The 26,557-nt window shown below is 41.8% G+C and overlaps 1 protein-coding gene across 2 annotated transcripts; it reads right to left on the reverse strand.

Moving 5' to 3' along the window:
- Positions 1 to 9,403: 9,403 nt before the first annotated feature.
- On the reverse strand, positions 9,404 to 25,788 carry LOC125457219 (T-cell surface glycoprotein CD8 alpha chain-like). Of its 2 annotated transcripts, none has more exons than XM_048541149.2 (7): positions 25,512 to 25,788; positions 24,517 to 24,840; positions 24,193 to 24,309; positions 22,073 to 22,183; positions 21,926 to 21,965; positions 15,995 to 16,040; positions 9,404 to 11,288 (listed from the first exon to the last, which is right to left on the reverse strand). In XM_048541149.2, exons 1-6 carry the CDS (start codon positions 25,549 to 25,551, stop codon positions 15,998 to 16,000), a joined length of 675 nt encoding a protein of 224 aa, XP_048397106.1. In that variant the 5' UTR covers positions 25,552 to 25,788; the 3' UTR covers positions 9,404 to 11,288; positions 15,995 to 15,997. The 2 variants fall into 2 exon arrangements, with proteins under 2 accessions (XP_048397106.1, XP_048397095.1); XM_048541138.2 differs by lacking the exon at positions 9,404 to 11,288 and adding an exon at positions 17,276 to 17,373 and having other exon boundaries at positions 15,998 to 16,040.
- Between the last annotated feature and the right edge of the window lie 769 nt (positions 25,789 to 26,557).

The following is a 26,557-nucleotide window of genomic DNA, read 5'->3' on the forward strand; positions in this document are numbered from 1 at the left end:
CCAGCCAGCTTGGAGTCAGCTTCTAAAACCAAGCAATTCTCTGAATCCCCTGTTTATGTTGGTCAGCCAGGCGTCCCTGAATGGCCCAGGTTAATAACCCCAATCAAGGATCTCCTAGTCGGTAAGATCCACCTGGTTTTAATCACTACAGCTTGATATCTAGCAAGCTGGTTTCTAGCTCTCAAGTCCTTTATCTGAAATGCAGCAGTGATTTGTGGGTGATCCTTAATCCTTCAATTGTGTCCTTCATAGCACATTAGCTTTCAAACCTAGGGTAATATACACAGGCTCACTAAGATACCTTCTTCCACTAACATACACAAGACAGTTGTACTGACTTTTAAAACCTGTTCTTGTGTATTCTTGAAAGAGAAGGTGGTGGAGTAGAGGTAATGTAACAGTTAACATAGTTATCATCCTTATCTACATCTATTATACCACATAGCTCCCTTTTGATGCCTTATTTAATCTGTCTCCACCACATTCTCAGGAAGTGTATTGTGGATCCTAATGACTTGTTGCATCAAAAGGTTTTTCCTCAAGTCTCCAGTGCTTCTTATCTTAAATCTGTGCCTTTTCTTGGACTTGATCCTTCCATCAATTTTTCCCTATCTACCTTCTCTAGATTCCTTATGAAGTTGAATATCTCAATCAAATTTTTTTCTCAACTTCTCATCTTCATGGAGAACAGTCCCAACTTGTCCAATCTATCTACATTAAACTATTCTGAATGTACAATCAAAGTGGCTTCAAATAGGATTCCCAAGTGCATGAATGTTTAAGAGAGCAAATGGAAGATTTCATATGCTACATCCTCTCAAGCATTTCAAAATATCTCAAATCAACTTATTCACTTCTATTGGATAGTTCCACAAGACCCATTGTCAAATACACAGAACCAGTTCAGAATGTCTGACTTACCAAAGAACATTTGAACACGTTTGAAAGCTCCCTGATACATATCAAACAATGAAATATGTGCTTGAAAAGTAGAATTCTGTCCTGATATAAGGTCATAGGCATGAAGCATTAATTGTTTCTCTCCACTGAGTAATAAAACTTGCTGTAAACTTTAAAAGCTCTGTACAGGCATCACTAGAGAATCCATGAATTCCACCTCACACTGCCATTCTCTCTTGGCAAACCATGCAAAAGCTAATGTGTGACGGAGTTGAAGAGAAAATACATCACTCCACAATGATTTGGAACTTCAGTAGAACTTTCTCTTTATCATAGGCTACACCTTGAGACTGAGGAACACTTTCTTTCACTCTGAAGTTGTGATCCTCTGAAGACTAAATAAATTGATGCTGGATCTGCACATTCTGCCACAGATGGGGTTTGAAGTGATGGTGGAGGATGAGATGCTTGGGTTTCTGCATGTTCCATCTGTGCTTAGCCTCCACCTAAGCCACTGGATAAACTTGAAGTGGATGGCAGCTTTGTGGGTACTTCCTCCCTGGTTTGGAAGGTCTTGAACAAGAATCTTCAATGAAATGGAGCAGGTGGTTGCTGACAGCGGGATGTTGCAAATTTTCAGAAAGGGTTTTTGGACATCCTCAAATGCTTCCTCTATTCTCCAGGTAGCCAGTTTCCATGACAAAGCTTAAAGTGGAGAGCTAGCTTTGGAAGTCATGCATCAGGAATGTAGACAATGCGGCCTGCCCAGTGCAGCTGATTGTAGCCAAGAGACTACAGCCCAAATCTTCACTTGCAATGCTCATAAATATGACATAAATGATTGAAAATCTGATGAACTCAACCTGGGAAGATATGATAATTTTGTTTTGCTGACTGTCGATAGCTATGTGTTGAATTATGTTATTTTCTTTATTTGTGTCTTCACCACAATCTGGCACCTGCAGTCACGATTTCCTTTTAATATATAAATGAATTATTGATCAACTGTAATTGCATGCCCCTCATTCTGGAACCATTGTCATGAATTTTTTTCTTCTCTCTCTCTCTCTCTCTCTCTAAAGCCTCAATGTCTTTCCAAAAAATTGTGGGCTCAGAACTGAACGTCGTGCTCCAACTGAAGCCGAATCATTGTTTTAAGGTTGAATTTAAACTTCCTTGTTTTGTGCCTATTTATGAACATTAGGATCCCATATGTCTCATTAATTGTTTCTCTTCAGTGTCCCTGCTCTCTTCAATGATTTGTGCAAATATACATTCAGACATATATACATTCAGGCTCCTCTGCTTTCATGCCCTTGTAGAATATAGAATTTTAGAAATATAGGTCTCGTCTCCTCAGTGTCCAGTCATAAATCAGGAATTGGTAGAAAGAACATTTGTTGGGGATCTTCATTCCATTCCCTTTGAAATAAAGACCAACATTCCATTTGTCTCCATTATTATCTCATGATCTTAGATGCTAGTGTTTTGAGATATATGCAGGAGGACTCCTAAAATCCCTCTGTGCTGTCACTTTCTGCAGTCTTTCTCCATTTAAATAAAATTTGGCTTCGCTAATCTTTGTGTCCATGTGCATAACCTCATATTTTCCACTGTATATCCCATCTGCCAAGCTTTTGTTCACTGACTTAAGATCCCTCTGTAGACTCTCTGTGTCATAGAACATAGAACATAGAACAGTACAGCACAGAACAGGCCCTTCAGCCCACGATGTTGTGCTGACCATTGATCCACATGTATGCACCCTCAAATTTCTGTGACCATATGCATGTCCAGCAGTCTCTTAAATGTTCCCAATGACCTTGCTTCCACAACTGCTGCTGGCAACGCATTCCATGCTCTCACAACTCTCTGTGTAAAGAACCCGCCTCTGACATCCCCTCTATACTTTCCTCCAAACAGCTTAAAACTATGACCCCTCGTGCTAGCCATTTCTGCCCTGGGAAATAGTCTCTGGCTATCAACTCTATCTATGCCTCTCATTATCTTGTATACCTCAATTAGGTCCCCTCTCCTCCTCCTTTTCTCCAATGAAAAAAGTCCGAACTCAGTCAACCTCTCTTCATAAGATAAGCCCTCCAGTCCAGGCAGCATCCTGGTAAACCTCCTCTGAACCCTCTCCAAAGCATCCACATCTTTCCTATAATAGGGTGACCAGAACTGGACGCAGTATTCCAAGTGCGGTCTAACCAAAGTTTTATAGAGCTGCAACAAGATCTCACAACTCTTAAACTCAATCCCCCTGTTAATGAAAGCCAAAACACCATATGCTTTCTTAACAACCCTGTCCACTTGGGTGGCCATTTTAAGGGATCTATGTACCTGCACACCAAGATCCCTCTGTTCCTCCACGCTGCCAAGAATCCTATCGTTAATCCTGTACTCAGCTTTCAAATTCGACCTTCCAAAATGCATCACCTCGCATTTATCCAGGTTGAACTCCATCTGCCACCTCTCAGCCCCTCATCCTCACTATTTGCCTTCCCACCTATTTTTGTTTCATTCAGAGACTTGGCTATAGTACATTCACTTTCTTCATCCAATATTGTTTGTTATTCATTCATGGGATGAGGGTGTCGCTGGCTAAGCAGCATTTATTGTCCATCCTTAATTGTTCAGAGGGCAGTTTTAGAGTCAACCACATTGCTGTGGATCGAGAGAAACATGTAGGCCAGACCAGATAAGGGTGGTAGTTTCCTTCCCTAAAGGACATTAGTGAATCAGATGGGTCTTCCCGACAATCAGCAAGGGATTCATGGTCATAAGTAGTCCAGATATTTATTGAATTCAAATTCCACCCTGGTGGGATTTGAAGCCGAGTCTCCAGATTGTTATCTGGGTTTCTGGATTAACAGTCAATGATAATACCAGTAGATCATGTCTCTCCCTCATTAATATATTTTATAAATAATTGTTGCCCCAACTCTGATCCCTGTGGCTCTCCACTTGTTAAAGGTTGCCACTCTGAAAATGACCCCTTCTTCGAATTCTCTGTCTTCTTTTAGTCAATTTATCCTTTATCCATGCTATTATCCTACCACTAAGGCCATAGTCTCTTATTTAATGCAACAGTTTCCAAAGCTTTGAGGAGCACTGGAATTACTGGCATTAATAAATCATGGCCTTATCTCAGCTTTGACATCCTAGTGCTCAAATACTGTCTTCTTCAGTTGGCTGAAGGCTGAGCTGACGCATTAGATGCACTGATATATTGTCTCATGTATTTCTGCCTTCGGCAGGGCTAGGGTCCTAATGAATGTAAAATGGCCCACATTTCCCAGAATCTTACAATTGATCTGAATTGATTTAGGAAATTGTTTTGCCTTCGGAGCTGTTGAAACAGGACATTAATTTTCTGGGTGTTAAGTAGAGGCCCATTTTCTTATATGCTCCAGAGAGACAACAATGATCTGGAGCTCAGTTTCTGAGTGAGTGCACACACATGTGTCATTGCACATTGAAGATCTGAGGTTGCAGTGGTTTTGGTTTTGGATTGAAGGCAGTATAGGTTGCACAGTTTCCTGTCTGTTCTGTACATTATCTCCGTAGTAGGTAATTTGCTGGAGGTGAGGTGTCTTACTGCAGTGAGGGAAATAGTGGAGGGTTGGTGCAATTTAAACAGTCTTGTTTAACCACGGTCTGCACTGCAATCGATCTGCAGTTGTTTCATAGGTGTGGAAATAATTGTGCAGAGGATGGTGAAAAATTTCTGAGGGCAGCCAAACTTGAGGAGGGCACTCTATAAACATTCAAGATTGTCAGAGTCAACACCTTTTGTGAGACTGAGCAAGGCCTCATACAGGTGGTGCTGATCCTGGTATCTCTCCTGAACTTGCCATGTAGTGAAGTCTGTGGTGCCTCTCGATGGGTGAAAACTGCATTGTGACTCTGGAACACATTCATCGGCCACTGGGATGAGGGGATAAGAAGGTTCCCCATGGCAAAGGCAGCAGAGAAATTCTTTTGTAGTAAATGCAATTGAACTTGTCTCCCTTCTTGAATGTGGCCATAATCACAATGTCCCCAAAATCACCTTTCCCAGGTTGAGGTTGTACGGCAATGCCAGGCATATACCTCTGCTCAGAAACAATTTGGCAGCATCTGTGGAGAGAAATCAGAGTAAACTTTGAGTTAACGTTGGGTTGTGTGACCCTTCTTCAGAACTGTGTATCTCTGCTGTGCTTTTTAATTTCTGCAGGAATTAAATCTGCTCTAGGGCTTGAGTACTGTCTTCACTGAATTGAATATATTTAAACTGTGGAGCTTAGAATGAGGGAAAGCTCCAGGACCAGATGGGTTGTTTGAATGAATGTGTCACAATTTTTAATAGAAATTTCTGCAAGCTAAAAGTACATGAAATGTAGAGTCCACTTGTGAGGTGTGGTCTAAAATGACATTGGTCAAGAGATGCAGCTGAGATTATGAAAATGATTAAAAAGGTGAAAATAAAAGAATTAAAGGTTGAAGCTATCACTGAATCTAATCTAAAATATTTGATGCTCATGAGGATAAAACATTAAGTTCATGGAAAGCAAACCCTAAAACCTTTGAAATGGAGCTAGTGGAAGGGCTTGCCATAATCTTCCTATTTTCCTCAGAAAGGGAGGAGTCAGCAGAGGATTGGAGAACCTCCAGTGGTGACATACTTATTTAAGAAAGGGTGTGACGAATACAGGCTTTTTAGTTTAATGTTAGTAGTTGGTAAAGTTTTAGAATCAGTAATCCAGGAAAAAATTCAAAAGTCATTTGAAGATGTTTAATATAAGTAAGGTGAGCCAGGATGGAAGCAGCATGTAGCCATCATTTAGAGTCACGGTTACCCAGTGATGTGTAGCAGTGACCAGCTTTGACTGTTTAAATTTACATAAATAATTTAAATGAAGGGATGGAAGGCATCATTGAAATCTGCTGATGACACAAAATTTGATAGAAAAGTTAATTGTGAAGAAGATATAAGAACAGAAGTAAATTAGTTGCATGGGCAAAAATCTGGAAGAAGGAATGTAAATTGGAAAATGTGAAATTATTCATTTTGGTAAGAAGATTAAGAAAGAAACATATTATATAAACGGTGAGAGAGTGCAGAACTCTGAGATGCAGAGTGATCTAGATGTCATCATGACGGACTCACAAAAGGCTAGTTTGCAGGCACAGCAAGTAATTAAGAAAGCTAATGGAGTGTTATTGTTTATTATGAGGGAATTATTATGAGGGAATCAAGATTAGGAAAGTTATGCAAAATTATACAGGGTTCTAGTAAGACTACAGTTGGAGTACTTTGCACAGTATTGGTCACTTTATTTAGGGAAGGATGTAAATGTGTTGAAAGTAGTTCAGAAAGGGTTACCAGGCTAATACCTGGAATGGACAAATTGCTTTATGAGGAAAAGTTGGAGTTCAGAAGGTAAGAGGCAACTTTATTGAAGCCTGTGAAATCCCGAGGTGTCTTGGCAGGATGGATTTTGGACAGGTGTTTTCTCTTATGGGATAATCTAGAACTAAGGGGTCACTGTTTAAAAATCATGTGTTGCCCTTTAAAAGAGACGAGGCTATCAAATCTGCTCTGCATTCAATGAAACATGGCAGACCTGATACTCTTTGTAACTCTACTTTCCTTTCTATGCCATAACCCTTGATTCCACTACTGATTAATAATCTGTATATCTCAACCTTTGAATATACCTAACAGCCATCTGCAGTGAAGAAGTCCACAGATTGACTATTCTCTGAGAGAAATTCCTCTCATTTCAATCTTGAATCAGTGACCTTTTATTCTGAGATTATTCTCTCTGGTCTTAGACTCTCCTGCAAGGGGAAACAACTTTTCTGCTTCTACCCTGTCAACATCCCTAAGAATTTTGTTACTATTTTCTAAACTCCATTGAGTACAAGCCCACCCTAACCAGCCCTCCTCATAAGAAAATCCTTTCAAACCCAGAATCCACCCTAGCGAACCTTCTCTGGACTATCCCAATTCCAGTATGTCGTCCCTTACTTCCCTTCCTCCAAAACTTCACAATGATTAAATTTTCATTCTCAGAGGGTTGTGAGAGTCTTTGGAACTCTCTTCCTGAAAGCAGAGCATTTGCATTTTTTAAGGCAGAGTTGGGTAGATTCTTGGTAAGGAAGGTTTTCAGGGGCAGGTAGGAATGTGGGTCTGAGGTAACAATCAAAACAGCCAAGAATGCTCATCAGGCTTACTGAGTGATAAAGATGTGCAACGCAGAAGGAGGCCCGTTGGTCCATCATGTCCGCACCAGTCAAAAACAACCACCATTTTAGTCCCAGTTTCTAGCGCATGGCCTTCAGTCTTTTTTGTCTTGGCATTGCAAATGCATGTGTAAATGCATCTTAAATGTTATGAGGATTTCTCTTCTACCTCCTTTACAAGCAATATTCCCACCACCCTCAGAGTGAAAAGGTTTTTCTTCACATCTCGAAACCACAAGCCCTTCACCTTAAATCAACACCCCCCAGTCATCAATACTTCCATATCTATCTCTTTCATAATTTCATACAGCTCAGTCATGTTCCCCTCTCAATCTCTTTGCTTAACCCCAGTCTGTCCAATCTCTCCTCAGAACTGAAACTCTCCAGCTCAGAGTTGAGGGGCTGAATGGCCTACTCCATCTCCACTGTCATCTGTTTGTGTGAGAACCAGCAGATATTGTTAAAAGCAAATCTTGCTAATCATTCTAATTGAACCTTTTGACGCTATCACAGATAGGGGAATGGGGGAAATTCATGTCACTGATCTTTATGGGTGATAGGACATATGGAGAGAGTGCAGGCAGTGCTGGGGTTTAGTCAGTGAGGTGGGAGGGGTGGATAGGTGGGAGAGAAAATGGACAGCTTGTGTCAGGTCAAGGAGGTGGGTATGAGAGGGAAGGTTGGTCCTGGGATGAGGCCGGCGTGGGGAGATTTTGAAACTGGTAAAGTCAAAATTGAGACCACTGGGTTGTAGGCTCCCAAGGAGGAATATGAGGTGCTGTTCCTCCAGCTTCTGGGTGTTGTCAGTGTGACACCGGAGGATGCCCAGGGTGGACATGTCACCCAGGGAGCCGGAGGGGGAGTTGAAATGGTTCGCGACCGGAACATGTTGTCATTTGTTGTGAACAGTGCAGTTGCTCTACAAAGTGGTCTCTGAGCCTCTGCTCGGTCTCACCGGTGTAGAGGACGCCACATCGGGAGCAGCGGATGCAACAGACTGCATTGGCGGATGTGCAGGTGAACCTCTGTCTGATGTGGAAGGTTTTTTTGGTTCCTTGGATAGAGGTGAAGGGGGGAGGTGAGGGGGCAGGTGTAGCACCTCCTGTGGTTGCAGCTAAAGGTGCTGGGGGTGGTGGGGCTGGTGGAAAGCGCGAGGTGGATGAGGGAGTCATGGAGAGAGTGGTCCCTCCAGAAGGCAGATAGGGGTGGGGAGGGAAATGTATCCTAGGTTGAGGGGCCAGAATGTAGGTGGCGGAAGTGGCGGAGAATCATGTGTTGAATCCGGTGGTTAGTGGGGGGTGATACGTGAGGACGAGGGGAATTCTGTCTTTGTTTTTATTGCAGGGAGGCCTTGTGATGGCAGAGGTGAGGAAGCACAAGAGATCCGGTCAACAGCATTTTTGACCACAGAAGGGGGGATGTTGCAGTCCTTGAAATAAGAGGACATCTGGGATGTTAGGAAGGGGAATGCCCCATCTTGGGAGCAGGTGCGGTGGAGGTGGAGGAATTAGGAGTCACATTCTTGCAGGAAGGTGGGTGAGTGGAGTTGTAGTCTAGGTAGCTGTGGGAGTGGGTGGGCTTGAAGATATTGACTTTGACATGCTTTCAACAATGATTTCTCATAGTGTCTGTGATGATCATCACCATCCCACTCGCTTCTGGGGTATTGATTTAATATTTGCATTTGGAATAGAATGTTTTGAGTTGGATCTGCCTCACTGTCATTTGTGTGTGTGTTTGTGTGCGAGCCTTTAGACACAAAGGATTCTGACAACCTTCGAGATCAAAAGTGGCGAAGTTGCAATATTGGGCTCCCTCACTCAGGAGGTGAACCCCAGGCAAGCTCGTATCTCACTGCAACACTAACCCTGCAGTTGATGGATTTTTAGTTTATTTTTGAGTTAAGATGCAACAAAAGGGATGAGATCGAGAATCGCTCGGAAAATCAGATCTCGGATGGGAGTGTTCGCTCCGGGCTGCGTGAGGGACGGTGTGGGTACGTTGTTAAACCCGAGCCTCGCCCCGTCCCTCCACATAAGATGCTGCTTGGCCTGCTGTGTTCATCCAGCTCCACACTTTTGTTATCTCGAAGCAACGACGCTGTCTTGTTTGACCAGATTTGTTCTATGTCTCTGCAGGAACTAAAGCATCTATCTGCGAGAATGTGCTCAGGGCTGCGGCCACTCACCTTTTGCGGTTTCTAAAGCGACACAAGGACGAGCCAGAGCGAGGGTGCTGTTGACTGCAATGTTTAATATCACACCCAAAAAAAAAAAGCTACATTCAGTTCACTTCAGGTTAACAAAATAGTCCAAACTCTACAGGCACCGAGAGAAAGGAATACAGGAAATAAAGACAAGATTTCTCAGGTTAAACGTTCCAGTACAGAAGAATGTAAAAAGTAGTTAAATAATTCACACATCTTCGCGTATGCTCGGACAGAATGCCGAAGTTTCATGTTGGAGAGCGTGTTGCTTGTAAAGAATTGGTGGTTAATCTTAAATCATTTGGACTGAATTTCTTTGTTCTACACAGTTCCTTGTAGCATATTCTCTCCGAAGATTCTCTCTAATGACATGGCTGTCTGCAGAAGGACTGAAAGACTTAACCTTGGCCCATAAAAGGGGTTTTTGAAATCCCAATCCCCAGGGTATGGCAAGGGTCCAGAGGTATCATCGCTAGACTACTAACTCACCTAATGACCTGGGGGACTGGGTTCGCATCCCATAATGATTGATGGTGGAATTGGAATTCAATAAAATTCCTGGAATTCCTCTAATGATAACCATTGTTAATTGTCAGGAAAACCCCTACCTGATTCTTTCATGTCCCTTTTAGGGAAGGAAAATGCCATCCTTACCTGGTCTGGCTTGCATGTGACTTCAGAGATGGCAAGAATTGCAGATACTGGAGTCAGAGATAACACAGTGTGGAGCTGGAGGAATGCAGCATCAGGGGAGCAGGAAAGGTAACATTTCAGGTCAGTTCTGAAGAAGGGTCCCGACCTGAAACTCAACTTTTCTGCTCCCCTGATGCTGTCTGGCCTGCTGTGTTCATCCAGCTCCACACCGTGTTATCTACATGTGATTCCAGACGCGCTCACTGTGGTTGATTTTTAACTGCACTTTGGACAAGAGATGCCCACATCCTGTGAATAAGTAATATTGAAAAAACCCTCCCTCGGGATTGGTGATAATGGGAACTGCTGATGCTGGAGAATCCAAGATAACAAAGTGTGAAGCTGGATGAATACAGCAGGCCAAGCAGCATCTCAGGAGCACAAAAGCTGGTGTTTCGGGCCTAGACCCTTCAGAGAGGGGGATGGGGAGAGGGTTCTGGAATAAATAGGGAGAGAGGGGGAGGCGGACCGAAGATGGATAGAGGAGAAGATAGGTGGAGATAAGAGTATAGTTGGGGAGGTAGGGAGGGGATAGGTCAGTCTGGGGAGGACGGATAGGATAATGGGTCAGGATGAGGTTAGTAGGTGGGAAATGGAGGTGTGGCTTGAGGTGGGAGGAGGGGATAGGTGAGAGGAAGAACAGATTAGGAAAGCGGGGACAAGCTGGGCTGGTTTTGGGATGCAGTGGAGGAGGGGGAGATTATTGGGTATCTGTTTCATTCGGGAGTCTGTGATGACAGCAGGAACGGTCATCTTGGAAGGAGTTTAAATTGAACATTAAGGTTCCACCTTTACAGTAGAGCTGGACTCCCTATGCCCAGCCATTCTGTTCCTTGGTATGAAACAGACTGCCTTGGCAGTGCGAGATCACCAGGATACAGAGAGAGAGAGAGAAAGCAGCTTTCACCCTCCAAGTGGCACTCGCATTTTGACCAGGCAATTGGGAAAGATATCAAAAAGGTACCATGTAAAACTACAGCTTCTTCCTCTCGGGCAGAATTGTAGTCAAACACTGATATAAGGAAAGACAAGTTTACATTTAGAACAGTTGCCACTTTCTTCCCAAAACTCAGTGCGCGTCATGTATTATCTTCAGTCAGCTACAGCAAAGTTCCAAACGATGAAAGGGGCAATTGAAATGTCATTGCACAAAATATAAAGACATGCTGAAGGCTTTGGTCACTCCTACGCCACATCATTTATCTCTCAGAAGGTTCAATGATCCATGGATGAATTGCACACATTTTCCAGAATGAACCTGAAGCAGGGAAAAATGTCAACATTTTGTCAATGTGTACATGCAATAATGAAGTGAGCCAAGAAACTCATGTCCCGGGCACAGTAGTGTGAAACAGACCACGAGCCTCCAACCCTCCTAACTCTGAGGAGGATTAAAGGCAAACTGTGCCTGCAACTTCGAGAGTAGCTCAGTTTACACAAGGCCTCCCCTGCAAAATGATACTTCAGTTAAATGGTTGGTAGCTTTTCATATGCACATAGGAAGGTCACATCAATTTACTGGATGGCTAACCAAGGTACCTCAATTAATGATCCGGGGAATGTTAATTCAATTCATTCATACAATTCCAATAAAAAGCTAGTCTTAGTAACAATGATCATGGGAGTTATGAGGTTGTGTAGAAATTGATCTAATTCACTAATATCCTTCACGGAAGGAAATCTGCCACCCTTACACAGTCTGGTCTACTTATGACACTTATCTGCTTTCTGAAAGGGCTGGCAAGGTGTTATGTATAAAGCCACTGTGTAGAAGTGGAAGAAGAAACACAATTGGAAAGAAGGCTGATAATCTACCTGGCTACTGTGAATGACAAAGATACAGCCTGCCCAATTCACCTTGCAGCATTTTTTTCACTAGCATCTGGAGCTTATGCCAAAACATTTCACTTTTAATTTTTCACTTTTTCACACAAAATTTAACACTTTTTGATGTACTTGTGGTAAAATGATGTGACAATAAATCAAACCAAATCAAATAAATCAATCAATTTAGACAGCAGTCCCACATCGTAGCCAATCTGAGAGAACATACCTACTGAGTCCAGCTGTCCCTGAGTACGTGAGTCCCCCAGCAGCCCAGGCCAAACAGAAGTGGTGAAATATACTTGACTTTAGCCTCACCAACTTACAACTGCAGAAAGATCTGTACATCCGTAAGGCTATAAGATATAGGATAAGAATTGGGCCATTTAGCCCATTGAATCTGCTCCACATTCAATCAAGGCTGCTAAGTTTATTGGTAAGAGTAAACAATGTATGATCTTTGAGAAGATCACATCCTGCGTTCCCATTGAGGGACACCTACATTATGCTGTTTATCATTACCACTGTGCTAAGTGTGATACATTCAAAAAATGTCAGGTAAATGAAACTAAGTCTCCCTGAGTCTCTTACATCATTGTCGTCATCATCATCATCATTATGAAGTAGCAGCAGCACAATTATACTTAAACAGATTTGTACCCTTAAAGCCCAACAAATCCTTTAGTCTTCCATTCCATCAAGCCAAGTGACAAATTTTAGTTCAAAGTGTACTATAGGAAAGCATGTAAGGAGCAACATCAGGTATATTTTAAAAAAAAACAGCCTGGTGACATTACAACACAGGACTATTGTATGGCATGCTAAATAGCTGAAGCAGATAGAGTGATCAACAGATCAGATTGAACTCTTCAGTTCTGTGACATTAAATTCTGAATGGTGGTGGAGAATTAGGTGGGAGCAGGGTCTCCATAACTACCCCCAACCTCAACAACGAGAGAGACCAACACAGTGGTGCAAAAAACAGGGTTGAAACATTTGCAAATATCTTCAGCCAAAAATGTAAAAGAATGATCCATTTTGATCTCTTTGAGATCTGCAAAATTAGATCTTCATCTAATTCAACTAATTCTACGTGACAACTCTGGGTAAGATCGAGGACGGGAAAAATTTCTGGCTGTGAGAGCTGCTCCTTGTTTGAAGTATTTTCAGTGTTGGAGCTGATTTCCTCAAATTCTAGGAGCAGTAATTAATGTAGAGTACAGTAAGCTGTTGCATTGTTTTGGAATGTTTTGGAAAAAGAGTCAAAACAATGGCCCTTTTAAAAGGACGAAGACAGACAAAGTTAGAGACTACATGGGAAGTGATTCAAATGGAGAAAGAAACCTGCACTGCTGTCTAATCCAGCAGTGAATCTGCATAGCTGCTGCCTTTGCTGTTTGGTTTCAAGTATCTCTGGACAGTGGAGTTTGTTCTAAGAAAAATAAACAAACAGCAAAATTCAACATGTTCATGCAGAGATAGTGCATGTATGGAATGAGGTGCCAGAGGAAATGGTGGAGGCTGGTACAATTACAACATTTAAAAGACATCTAGATGAGTACCTGAACAGGAAGGTTTTGAGAGATTTGGGCTGAATGTTGGCAATTGGGACTAAATTTGTTTAGGATATCCGGTCAGCATGAAGTTGGACTGAAGGGTCTGTTCCCATGCTGTGTATTTCTATGACTCTATAATGTGAAATGGCTGAAGACACTGATACTAAAATTGTTATTGGTCCTGAGAATATCCAGGAGAAATACTGAAGACCTCTCCTCCAGGCTGGATGCATTCCCTAGCTAAGCTCCTCTAGTATAACTACAACACTGTGCAATGTAGAAAAATCGCACAGCTACATTCTGTCGACAAACAGCAGGAAAAATCTAAACCAGCAAATAACTACCTGCTCTCAATAATCAACAAAGTAACAAAAAGTGTCATTGACATGAGAGTCTATCTATCTTTCTTGACATTCAATGGCATTGCCATCACACAATATCCCACTGTTTACATTCTGAGTGTTATCATTAACCAGAACTTTAACTGGACAAACCATATAATCACCATGACTATAAAAGCAAATCAGAGGTAGGGAATGCTGATAAGTAACTCAACATCTGATTCCCCAAAGCACACCACTACCTACAGAATAGATGTCAGGAGTGTAATGTAATGCTATCCACTTGCCTAGATCAGTGCAGTTCCAACAACATGCAAAAAGCTCAACACCTTCCAGGGCAAAGCAACCTCTTTGAATAGCATTACATTCACCACCTTAAAACTTTCACTACTTTCAGTACTCGCACACAGTGCCATTTGCTGCAATGCACCAAGGCTGCTTCAACAAATCTTTCCTAAATGGAGATCTCTACCATGTGGAAGAATAAGGGCAGCAGATGCATGGAAACACCATCATGCACAAGTTCCCTCCAAGTCACATAATGACTTGACTATGTTGCCATTCCTCTTCACTGTGTCTGGGTCAAAATCCTGGAATTTCCTCCCTTATATTGTGCCTATGTCTACTGGCTAATTTCAAAAAAAAGTTGTTAGTATCTGTGATTGACAGCATTTTCAAAATAAAATCATTTAATAAAGATCATTAAATGGCTAAATTATTTCATGAAGTAAACATAACTATAAACAGCCAACATAGATTTCAGACAAAAGATTATGCTTGATAAATCTGATAGAGTTCTTTGAGGAGGTGACAATTATGACACAATGAGGAAATACATAGAAATATTCTGTGATGCACATGGACTTCCAGAAATCTTTTGATAAAGTAGCACATAGGATGAGGGCAGGTAGTAGCATAAGGGTGTTATCGCTGTTCTAGTAATCCAGAGCCCTAGACTTATGTCCTGCACATATGGATTTGAATTCTATCATTGATAAAATTTAAATTAAATAAAATATGGAATTAAAAAAAACATTTGATTTCCATAAAAATTTGGTTCACTGATGTCCTTCCTTCAGAGAAGGAAATCCACCATCCTTATTCAACCTGTCCAACATGTGACCCCAGGCCAACATCATGTTGTTGACTGCTAACCGCCCTCTTGAGTGGCCAGGAAGGACAATCAGCTCAAGGGCAACTAGAAATAGACAATAAATGTCAGACTTGCCAGTGATGTCTATGTCCTATTCCCAAGAATAAAAAAAGGGAGTCTGTAAGAAGATTAAAAAATATGGAATTTGGGAAGGTCACAAATTGAGTTCAAAGCCTATTGGATGGGAAGATTCAGATAAGAGGAATCCAGCCATTTCCTGGGGCATTTGGAACAGTTAACACTGAGAAAAGGGGATCTTCTTGGGATCCTATGTAAAATCTCCTGACTTTGATTACCTACCTGGCTATTTACTTAAGTTGAAATCAACAGTGAAACCTTATTGTCCTACTGCAACTTGAGCTCAGCTTCTTCCTATTTATCAGATAAACAGCATACAATATCCTATTCCTAATACGTCAATTTCCAATAAATCTCAAGGGCTTTGAAATTTAAATATATTTTTATACCTTGACAGGTTGACTTCACAAACATAATCCTTTTTAATATTCTGGGCTGTTTTCTATACTGAACTCCAATTTGCCTAACGCTTTGCAAACCACTACCCGTTCTGCATTAAGTCCCACTCATTCATCAACACTGTCCTTGTTGACCTCAATCAACTCTATCTTTCAATGCATTGAATTCAAAATTCTCAACCTCATTTTGAAATTGGCTGCAGAACTTTTGTGGTCACTTTCAGCTCTATATTTATTTTGCACTCTTGGGCTCTTTTTACTTGACATCAGAGGTTTAGTTGTCTAGATCCCATCTCAGGAAATCCCACACTAAATGTCTTTGCCTTGCTCTTTCTGGTATTCGGCCTTAAACATTTCCTCAAAATCTATCTTTGATACTACACATTTAATCACATAGTTAAGTATCAGTGAAGAGCCTTGTGATATTTTATGGTGTTAAGACTACTTTACAATTAAAGTTGTTAAAGGGGTATACAGAGGCTTTATGACTCATTCTTAAGTAATCACAAAACTTGACATATTTTGCAGCACTGGTGGTACATCTATGCAATACTAAGAACACAACTTGTGCCATAGTGACTTGGTTTTTTCCTTCATTGAAGTACAGTACTTACTTGTTAAAGATATCTGTTTGATAGTCTAACTTCTTCAGCTATTGGTCTATAATGAAATAAGAAGTTTGATATTGTAAAAACCAGCAATTCTTTTACTTGAATATATTATGATGTTGGACTTTGAAACGTCCCCTGCCTGCAAAACAAGTGGCTGAATTGTAAAACAGTTGTGATTTATAGTTAGATATAGACAATTTGTTTGATGAAATTAGCGACTGAATTATTTCATGTATTTTAAATACTTAGAACATAGAACATAGAAAAGCACAGCACAGCACAGTCCCTTCGGCCCACGATGTTGTGCTGTGGATTAATCCTAACACAAAAATAAAATAACCTAACCTACATTCCCCTCAATTCACTGCTGTCCATGTGTATGTCCAGCAGTCACTTAAATGTCACTAATGACTCCACTTCCATGACTACCACTGGTAAACTATTCCATGAGCTCACAACTCTCTGGGTGAAGAACATCCCTCTGACGTCTCCTCTATACCTTCCTCCTAACACCTTAAAACTATGACCCCTCGTGGCAGTCAATCCTGCCCTGGGGAAAAGTCTCTGGCTATCGACTCTATCCATGCCTCTCATTACCTTGTACACCTCGATCAGGTCACCTCTCTTCCTCCTTCTCTCCAGAGAGAAAAGTCCGAGCTCAGTCAACCTCTCCTCGTAAGACAAGCCCTCCAGTCCAGGCAGCATCCTGGTAAACCTCCTTTGCACCCTCTCCAAAGCCTCCACATCTTTCCTATAATAGGGCGACCAGAACTGGACACAATATTCCAAGTGTGGTCTCACCAGGGTTTTGTAGAGCTGCAGCATAACCTCACGGCTCTTAAACTCGATCCCCCTGTTTAATGAAAGACAAAACACCATATGCTTTCGTAACAACCTTATCCCCCTGGGTGGCAACTTTGAGGGAGCTATGCACTTGAACACCAAGATCCCGCTGTTCCTCCACACTGCCGAGAATCCTGCCTTTAATCCTATATTCAGCATTTAAGTTCGACCTTCCAAAATGCATCACTTCGCATTTATCCAGGTTGAACTCCATCTGCCATTTCTCAGCCCAGCTCTGCATTCTGTCAATGTCTCGCTGAAGCCTGCAATAGCCCTCGATACTATCAACGTCACCTCCAACCTTTGCGCCATCAGCAAACATACTAACCCACCCCTCAACCTCCTCATCCAAGTCATTTATACAAACTACAAAGAGCAGAGGCCCAATAACAGAGACCTGCGGGACACCACTCAGCACTGACCTCCAGGCAGAATACTTACCATCTCCAACCACTCTCTGCCTCCTGTCAGCCAACTTATGTCACAATTTAATAAATGTCTTTCTGAAAATTGAATGAAGTGTTGGCATAGTTCTATTCCTGAAATATTTAAATAGGAATAGTACATCAATGCCTTTAAATGAATATTTTCTGTTTACTTAATACAAAACAAATGGAACAAATACACTAAAAACTAAACTTAAACGTGTTATTGGGCCACAGATGTCTTTGGTCTCTGTCAAGCAATTCTTTAGTGCATTGCTCAAGGCCTTGTTACTTCCATTTAACAGTGGCATATAAAGTTAACAAAGGAATTGAGATTCAGGTTTCCTATGTGCCATTATAGAAACTTAATCTAAGTATCTGATAGTCTACCATCAACATTTCTAACACAGAAAGAATGAAATGTTAAACACGGCAAAAAAAAGTTTGAATAAGTAGATGATTGTGAACAGTTTTTATTGCTACCCAACAAAGCAGACTGAGAATGTCAGAGAGGTCAAGAAACATAGTATTTTACCCTTGAGGCTTGATTAAGGGAAGGTGATTTAGTTTGGATGTGGAAAGCAAGAGTTGAACAATGAGTTGACAGTATAGATATTTTCGAGTTTTATTTGATTACCCTTGGAATAGGCAGCAGTATACAACACTTTCCCTCCAATGATTAGATGAGTTAGATTGAATAGGGATGGTGTAATGATTGATGAACTAACTGTTTTTCATTTTCTGTGCATTCTTTTTGGTCTTGTGAATCCTGACTCTACAGTATATTCCTATGTTGATCATTATCCTGACTCTATATTTCCATATTAATCATTCACCATCACTAAATCCACTTTTTTTCTATCTTAGTTCCTTTTAAGTATTTATAATATTTAAAAAAATACTATTATGTTCTCTCTTAAACCTTATTGGATCCAAAGCACAATACAGCACAGGAACAGGCACTTTGGCCCTCCAGACCTGTGCCAACACATATTTCCCTTCTGTGCTAAAACTGTCTTCACTTAAGGATCTGTATCCCTCTATTCCTTTCCTATTCCTGTATTCATCCAAGTGCTTCTTGAATGCTGCCATTGTGTTTGCTTCCACCACCTCCTCTGGTAATGTATTCCAGGCACTCACCACACTGTGTGAAAAATGAGCCTCGCACATCTCTTTTAATCATCCCCCTCTGCACCTTGAACCTGTATCCCCTAGTAATTGACCACTTCATGCTGGGAAAAAGCCTCATACTTTCCACCCAATCCATGCCATTCACAATTCTGTTAGGTTGCCCCTCAATCTCCTGCATTCCGGTCAAAATAAATCCAATCTATCCAACCTTTCTTCATAGTTAAAAGCACCTATACCAGGCAACATCCTAGTAAATCTTTGCTGTACCCTCTCCAAAGCATCCACATCCTTCTGGTAGTGTGTGACAATATTCCAAATGTGGCCTAACTAAAGTCCTATAAAGCTGCAGCATAACCTATCCATCCTTATACTCAATGCCCTTTCCAATGAAGGCAAGCATGCCATCAACCATTTTTTATTATCTTATCTACCTGCACTGTCACTCTCAGTGATCTGTGGACCTGTACACCCAGATATCTCTGCATATCAGTACTCCTAAGGGTTCTGCCATCCACTGAACTTATACACCTGTACCTGACCTCCATCATCTCTTTACATCACCTCACGTTTGTCTGGATTAATCTTCATCTGCCATTTTTTCTGCCCATACTTCCAACTGATCTATATCCTGCTGTATTCAGTTAAGAATTTAAACACTCTGTCACCCAATCTGTTCCATACTAAGTCCCATTCATTCATCAATTCAGTCCTTGCTACCTCCTTCACCTCTATCTGTCAATTCACTGAATTCAAGATCCATGGCAATCATTTTAAAATTTCCCTTAGAACCTTTGTGGTCACTTCAGTTCTACACTTATTTTACATCCTAAAAACCTCTGACATTGGGCTCTTGCATATTTCTCTTCCTATGCATTTTTACTAGGATTAAGGGCATTTAGCTGACTAGGTTCTAAATCTCTTTACTTTGCTGCTTCCTTAATTGGCTTTACAAGCTTCCTCAAAATCTTTCTTTGTAACTGTTGCCTTCTAAATATGCATGCTCTCAGTGAGTCTGATCAATACCAAAACAGAGACTCTAACCTCTAAACTAATCAATATTTTAATATTTTCCTGTTTTTGTAGCAAAACCCTTTGTGCAAAGCCTAGAAAGAGAATTTACAATCCTCCTGTTAATGTTTTTTCCCCTCTGTTAAAAGTCTTCTTGGGTATTATTAATTGTTCTGAAATATGCTTCTTCACCTTGCACGAATAGAGTTGAGGTTTTTCTTAAAAACAGGATATTTGAAACTATTTATAAAATTCATTTCTAAAACAATGCAGGAGAACTCTCAAAACTGAGAACAAGAAAGATATTCTCTGTTATCAAAACAGGGAATATGGGAAATAATCGACAATTCAGTCAATATCTGGGATGATTCAACAGGCAAGATTGTGCAAGATTGAAACAGCTCCTTCGGCCCAACTTGCCCATGGCCACCCAGTTTTCACTAGTTCCATTTACCTGAGTTTGGTCCATATGCCTCCATACAATCCCATCCATGTACCTATCTAAAGGTTTCTTAAATGACAAATTGTACTGGCTTCTGCCACTAGCTCTGGCAGCCCATTCCTGACACTCATCACCCTCTGTGTGAAAATATTGCACTTCTGGATCCTTTAGTATCTCTCCCTTCTCACCTTAAACCTATACCCTCTGATTTCAGACTCCCCTACAATGCGTAAGAGCTGTCAGATATCTTCCATATCTATGCCTCTCTCCTGATTTTATACACCTCTGCATGGTCACTCTTCAGTCTCCTATCGTCCAGGGAAAAACGTCCCCCCACCCAACCTCTCCTTATAATTCAAAACTTCAAATCCAGGTAGCAATCAGTGAATCTTTTCTGCACTCTTTCCAGTTTATTAATATCCATTCTATAGTAGGGCAACCAAATGGCTCCAAGTGTAGCTCATCAAAACCTTGTACAGCTGCAACAAGATGGCCCAACTCTTATACTCTCTACTTCGACCTGTGAAAGCAAGCATGCCAAAAGCCAGCTTCACCACCCTGTCTAACTGTGACATCACTTTCAAGGAGCTATGAACTTGTAACCCTAAACTCTTCTATAATGCTCTCTCGGGCTCGACCATTGATTGTGTAAGTCCTGCCCTGGTTGGATGCACAAAAGTGCAATACCTTGCATTTATCTAAATTAAACTCCATCTGCCATTTCGCATCCAACTGGCCCAGTTGATCAAGATCTCCAGATAATCTTATTCACAGCCCACTGGTATGGGCATTGGTAATTACATTTGAATGGAATGACTAGAGGACACAAAATGTGCAGTAAAGGATGTAGAGAAGAATTTAAATGTCATATACAACTGCCCAGACTACAGTTAACATTCAAGTCAATGATTTCACATTGATATTTTTCATTTGGATCAATTTTAATTTAAAATGTATTTATTAATTAATGAGAAGTAGGCATTCCTCAGTGTGCTAGAATTTATTGCCTGTCCCAATTGCTTTCAGAAGGTGCCAATGAGCTGCTTTCTTAAACTACTGCTACAATGTGGAGGGACTCCAAAAGGTAGTTCTAGGTATAGACTTTCAGCATTTGGATTCAACACTAATGAACAAACGTCAATCCCACCGGCATGAAGGCTTCTGAGGTCCCTGCATGCTAGGGGCTTCTGGAATCAGGAATCAATAATATCCTCTCACTGATCAGCATGTGTGGACCCTCTGAGAGGCAGTTCAAATGAAACCTATTTATAACTCAGGATGATGTTAGACTTAGAAGGAAATTTATGGGTGTTAGTGTTACCATGTTTCAGCTGTCCTCGATCTTCTCTGTGGTAAGAATGCTTAGGTTTGAATTGTGCCGTTGAATCTGTAGTGAGTTGCTTCAGTGAATCTTGGTGATATATAGTGCTACCACATTGCATTTATTGAGGAGGGAATTCTGTGGTTCTGACAATGAATGTTTAAGGTGGTGGGTTGGCTGCCAATCACCTTGCAAATCAAGTGAATTGGACTTCTAAAAGCTGTTGGAGTATCGATGCGCTGAATGATCTTCTCCTGTGCCATCACATTCTTAGTTTGTGTGTGTTATCTGCATCTTCCCTATTTTTATGGTTTCCAAAACTTAAGGCCCGTCAGCTTTGGTCCCTCACTAAGCCACAGCACTTAATAGAATTCTTTACCGGGTTGAGCTAATTAAAGAATGTCACTCGATGCTTTCACAGAGATGGAATTCCTTGCGCAACCATTCCTACCCCCAGCCAACCACTCCACCGATCTTCTCCTCTATCCATCTTCGATCTGTTCCCCCTCTCCCTATTTATTTCAAAACCCTCTCCCCAACCCCCTTTTCTGATGAAGAGTCTATGCCCGAAATGTCAGCTTTTGTGCTCCTAAGATGCTGCTTGGCCTGTTATGTTCATCCAGCCTCACACTTTGTTATGTATTTAACAGCCGCTATGCTTCCTCTTGAGAGATGTGGCAAGATGTTACATCAAAGCGACCTCTCTATCGTTTCAAACCCCATTGTCTTTCTTATTGTGAACGAACCAAACGTTAAGTACCGACCTCTTTCTAAATTGATGCTGACAGCGTCTCCGGCGGGGTCCTGGAAGACAGATACAGCTTAATAGGCGCGCATTTCAACCGGCTTGAATTAAATAGATACAATGTTAAGTTGGCAATTTTTTTTCTGAAAACGAGAAGAATGTGTACTTCTGCAATAAGCGATGGAGACACCGGTCAGTGCGATCAGCAACAGAGCGGCAGCGCCAGTCAGAGGAGCCCAGATGATAAAGTGGCAGCTCAATGTATCTTCTGTTTTCTCTGAAATGAACAAAACTTAAGTAAACTTAGGGAATTTAGGTAAACACAGCAAAATGACTTGTCACGTGAATGCCAGAGCAAATGCGCCGAAGATTCACACAAGGGTGACCGTGAGAATAAAGATTTCGATAAATAGATTATAAATTTGGAGAGAATGATTGAATTTAACATTGAAAATTACTGATTCCCAGGAAGACTGGGTCTAAATGTACACATTTAGAAACCCGACAATGCAGGATGTTAGAAGTGGGGCATATACCAGGTACACCTGTTTTGATACTATTCTCGGCTTCAAACAGAACCCCTTCTCCTGTTCCAGAAATTTAGTTCATTTCCTCCGGTAATTCTGCGGGGTAAAATTCACACTTTCTTGCGCTCACTCTAAGAAACCCTGGCGTTGCCAATGGAGCGCAGAAATTTCCAGCATTTAGATACGGATTAACCTCCCTCCCCCAATAAATTAATTATATCCTTCCAACTGAAGTGTTAAACTCAAAATCGCCTTTTTAACTGTGCCCCTTGTTAGATAGGAATTCATTGAGGAATTCCATTAGAACGGGGTTAGGTTCTTTGTGAAGTGTTGGACAGAGAAACTCATTACTGCGAGGTCCATCCCGTTAGAGATTCAACCTAAAACATTTGAGCTTTGTGAGAAGGGGGTGGCGAGGCTGCCACACTCAAATCTAGCGCAGGGTCTGTTTGCAGTAAAGATTCGGACCATGTTCTGAACGATCGAGGCGCCACAGTTCTCGTAAACCAGGCGCCAGGGTTCACGGCGATACTGACCAGCGGGGATACTTCCACTATCAGCCCCTGAAATCGCACGGGCTTTCACTGGTTTGGAATGAACGCCCCGCCAGAATTACCGAGAACTGTAGCGCCTCGCTTTGAGCTCCCCCGGTGAAAGCTCTCCGTTCGAGTAAATTGTGAGAGCCCAGGGGAGACTGACAGATTAACACCTTTATGTCAATAGGAAGCAACACGAATTTAACATTACAATTGGTCACTTTTGGTAAGGAAACGTTTCCCCTTTTAGAATAAATTGGATTAAAATCTCCTGCATGTGAGCCAGTTCCTTCAGTTCCTGTCCACACGCATTGGGTAGGGGCTACGGGATTGAACTGGTAATGTTACACATCAGGGAAGCAGAGAGTCAGCCGCTCCTCTCTCAATCCATCAAAGATTTTAGTTTGGGGTTAGGAGTGGCGCAGACCCTGTTCAGAGATGTTATTACAAACTTCTCCGGCGCAGGCAGGACTTGAGCCCGGGCCTTCCACGCTCAAAGAGAGGGACGTTACCACGGGCGAAGGTGACAAGAGCTATCGGCGATCCGGCCTAGATAAAATGTGAGGCTGGATGAACACAGCAGGCCAAGCAGCATCTCCCGGCCAACGGCTTTGTGAGGATCTGCTCCAACTGTTGAGAAGGAGAGAAGCTTGGGCTCCTCAAAATGAAGCCAGGCTCGGAAAATCAGTGTTGGGACCAGTATGTAAGAGTGGGCGAATGATTGAAGGTGTCCCAAATTGTTGCTAGAATGATGAGGAAAAGATAAGCTTGCACTAGTCCAAAGACGAAGTGGTTGAAGAGAGCAGCTCACGGCCACCTGGTCCAGGGAAATTAGGCGCGGGACTGGTCAGCGACACCCACATGTTGAGGTCTGTTTCAAAAATGAATAAAAATGTTTTGAACGGTTGGGTAATCCCCCCCCCCCGGAATACTGGAAATTAATGCTTCGTTGCAGACATTGTTTGAGAGGTGGAACGGTCCGCATTTTAAAGGTTTATTTGTTTTATTTTCAGAAAGATAACCAATATCTGGGGCACGGATATAGAGAAAACAATGAAGCAGTTCCGGATTATTATTCCGGGGAAGGATGATGATGGTGGTCTAAACTGCTTCCCGCAGGCTTCTAACAAACGACACGAGGATCTTGAAACTGGCATTTAGCCGGAGTCAGAAGATCTGAAGAATGCTCTGAATGTCCGCGTCCCATTGACTGTGTGACCCACCTTGGCTTGTACCTCTTTCAGTTGAACGACATTGAGTAGATCCTTTGCTGTCCGTAGTAGTCGATACTTCTTGTGTCGTGGCGGGGATGGTTGTTGGCTCTGGTGTGGTCGGGAGCCCTGGATTTAACAACCCAAATTAAATAAAAAAAGGACATGTATTTAAACAATTATAGCAAGAAAATGAACGCAAATCGAACTGATCTATCAAAACATTAACACGTCCAGCGGAATGTACCCGGGGTGGTGAAATATTAAAGGAACAGTTTATTAAATTAGAACTAGCCGTGAGGTTATAATCAAAATTGACATTTAAACCTGACTGACCTTCAATGTCCAGGTCAGTGATGTCCCCAAATTGCATGGCCATGTTCTTGACCATGAAACAGTAATACTTCCCCTCGTCTTCCTCCACAGACTCCTTGATGGTCAGGGTCACTTTTCTGGATGATTTATCTGCAGTGTGTCTTTCGGGGTTGCTCGCACTTTTCACTTTACCGGTGCCTGTTACATACAACAAAAACTTCGGGCCGGAATTCCTGGGCTGTTGGAACCAATAAACTCCCTCGTCTGCATCCAGTGAGCACGTATTTGCAAACTTTTCCCCTTTTTTCACCGACGTTGTTTTCAATTTAGGCGGTGCGACGGTGCCTATGTTAAAACAAAAACACGCACATATTAACATCAGAGTTGTGGATTCTTTAGTTTGGCTGGTGGGTCAGCTAATGAAAGCAACTAACTCAAATAAATGAAAAAAAAGACTCAAAATGTTGACTTCAGAGATGCTGCCAGACCGGCTGAGTTCTCTGTGCTTGTGAATTCATCTCAGAATCTACGCCGAATGATTGAGCGAGAGATAGGACTTTCTGAACCTAGAACGTGTCAATATTCGTGGTTGCAAATTTGATGGAAATAGATTGCCTTTCACGTTGGCGTCGTGAACGGAGTCGCTATGGGAAAACTCGTCCCCACATAAAACTTACCGACCAAATTTTCCGGGCAGAGCGTTAGAAACGTAGAATTTCGCTGCAGGAACGCGTTACCCACTGAGCTGTCAGCGGATCCTATTTTAATTTTGCAATGAAAATCCGAGGAAATCAGCACATAGCGTCTTTTCTTTAAACCAAAAATTGCTACTTCGATTGAAGTCTCCGTTTACATGAAATGCATGAATCGAAGTAAAATTTATCGTTCATCCCCTTCCCACATAGACATATTCACCCGTTTGTTTCATTTCGAAAATTCCTTCTGCAAATAGCCGAATATCTTTAATCTTTGCGAGGCAAGGTAGAGAACACATGTCATTCAAAATCATTGCTCACCTGTCAGTTGTATCGCAAGGAGGAATGCAAGAATTTTCATGATGGATCAAGGAGACTTGCTTGTAAGGTCGGTGTTCACACAACGATGGGGACCTTCGGAAACAGCCCGTCACTGCACGGCATCAGGACGTGAGGTCACTGTCCCCGTGGGCGTAGTGATATTGTTTGTTTAACTTAAAACATTCATGACCAATGTGTTTTAGTCTCCCAGTGGAAATGAAATACAAATATCTGGGATTCTTTGGATCTCAGACGGTGGCACTTGTGTTAGACGTTCAGGGACTTGCGTAATTGATACACGACTTTTTGCGTATGGCACAAAAATAGGCGGGATGTTAGATTGCAGTGAGGAGATAAGAACCTTACAAAGTGGGTCAAGATAGGTCGGGAGAGTAGGTCAAAATGTGGTAGATGGGTAAGTTTGAGGCCATGCATTTTGGTCAGAAGAATGGGAAGGCGACCTATTATCTAAAAGGAGAGAGAGACTTCGGGTGCTGCATGCAGAGGGATCTGGGTGTCTTGGTTCATGAGTCACAGAAAACAGGCTTGCAGGTACAGCACATAAAGAAAGCCAATGGAATATTGGCTTTTATAGCTAAAGGAATAGAATATAAAAGGTAAGGAAGTATTGTTGCAACTTTACAAGGCCTTGATGAGACAGCTGGAACATTTTGGCTCCAGTTATTTGAGGAAATAGTAGTGGGGGGCAGTTTAGAGGAGGTTCGCTAAATTGATCCCAGAGATGAGAGGTTTGCCAAATGAAGAGAGATTGAACAGTTTAGGCCTATACTCTCTGAAATTTAGAAGAATGAGGGGAGATCAAATTGAGGTATCCAAGGTGATAAAAGGTCCAGATAAAATAGACGTGGAGCAGATGCTTCCTCCTCTTGTGGGTCATTCTAGGACGAAAAGACATAGTCTAGGACAAGGGATAGCAAATTTAAAACCGTTGAGGAGAAACTAACTCTCTCAAAAGAGTTATGAATCTGTGGAATTCGTTACCCCAAAGTAAGGTGGATGCTGGGACAGTGAATAAATTTAAAGTA

The sequence above is a fragment of the Stegostoma tigrinum genome, chromosome 1 (assembly GCF_030684315.1).
Source record: "Stegostoma tigrinum isolate sSteTig4 chromosome 1, sSteTig4.hap1, whole genome shotgun sequence".
NCBI lineage: Eukaryota > Metazoa > Chordata > Chondrichthyes > Orectolobiformes > Stegostomatidae > Stegostoma > Stegostoma tigrinum.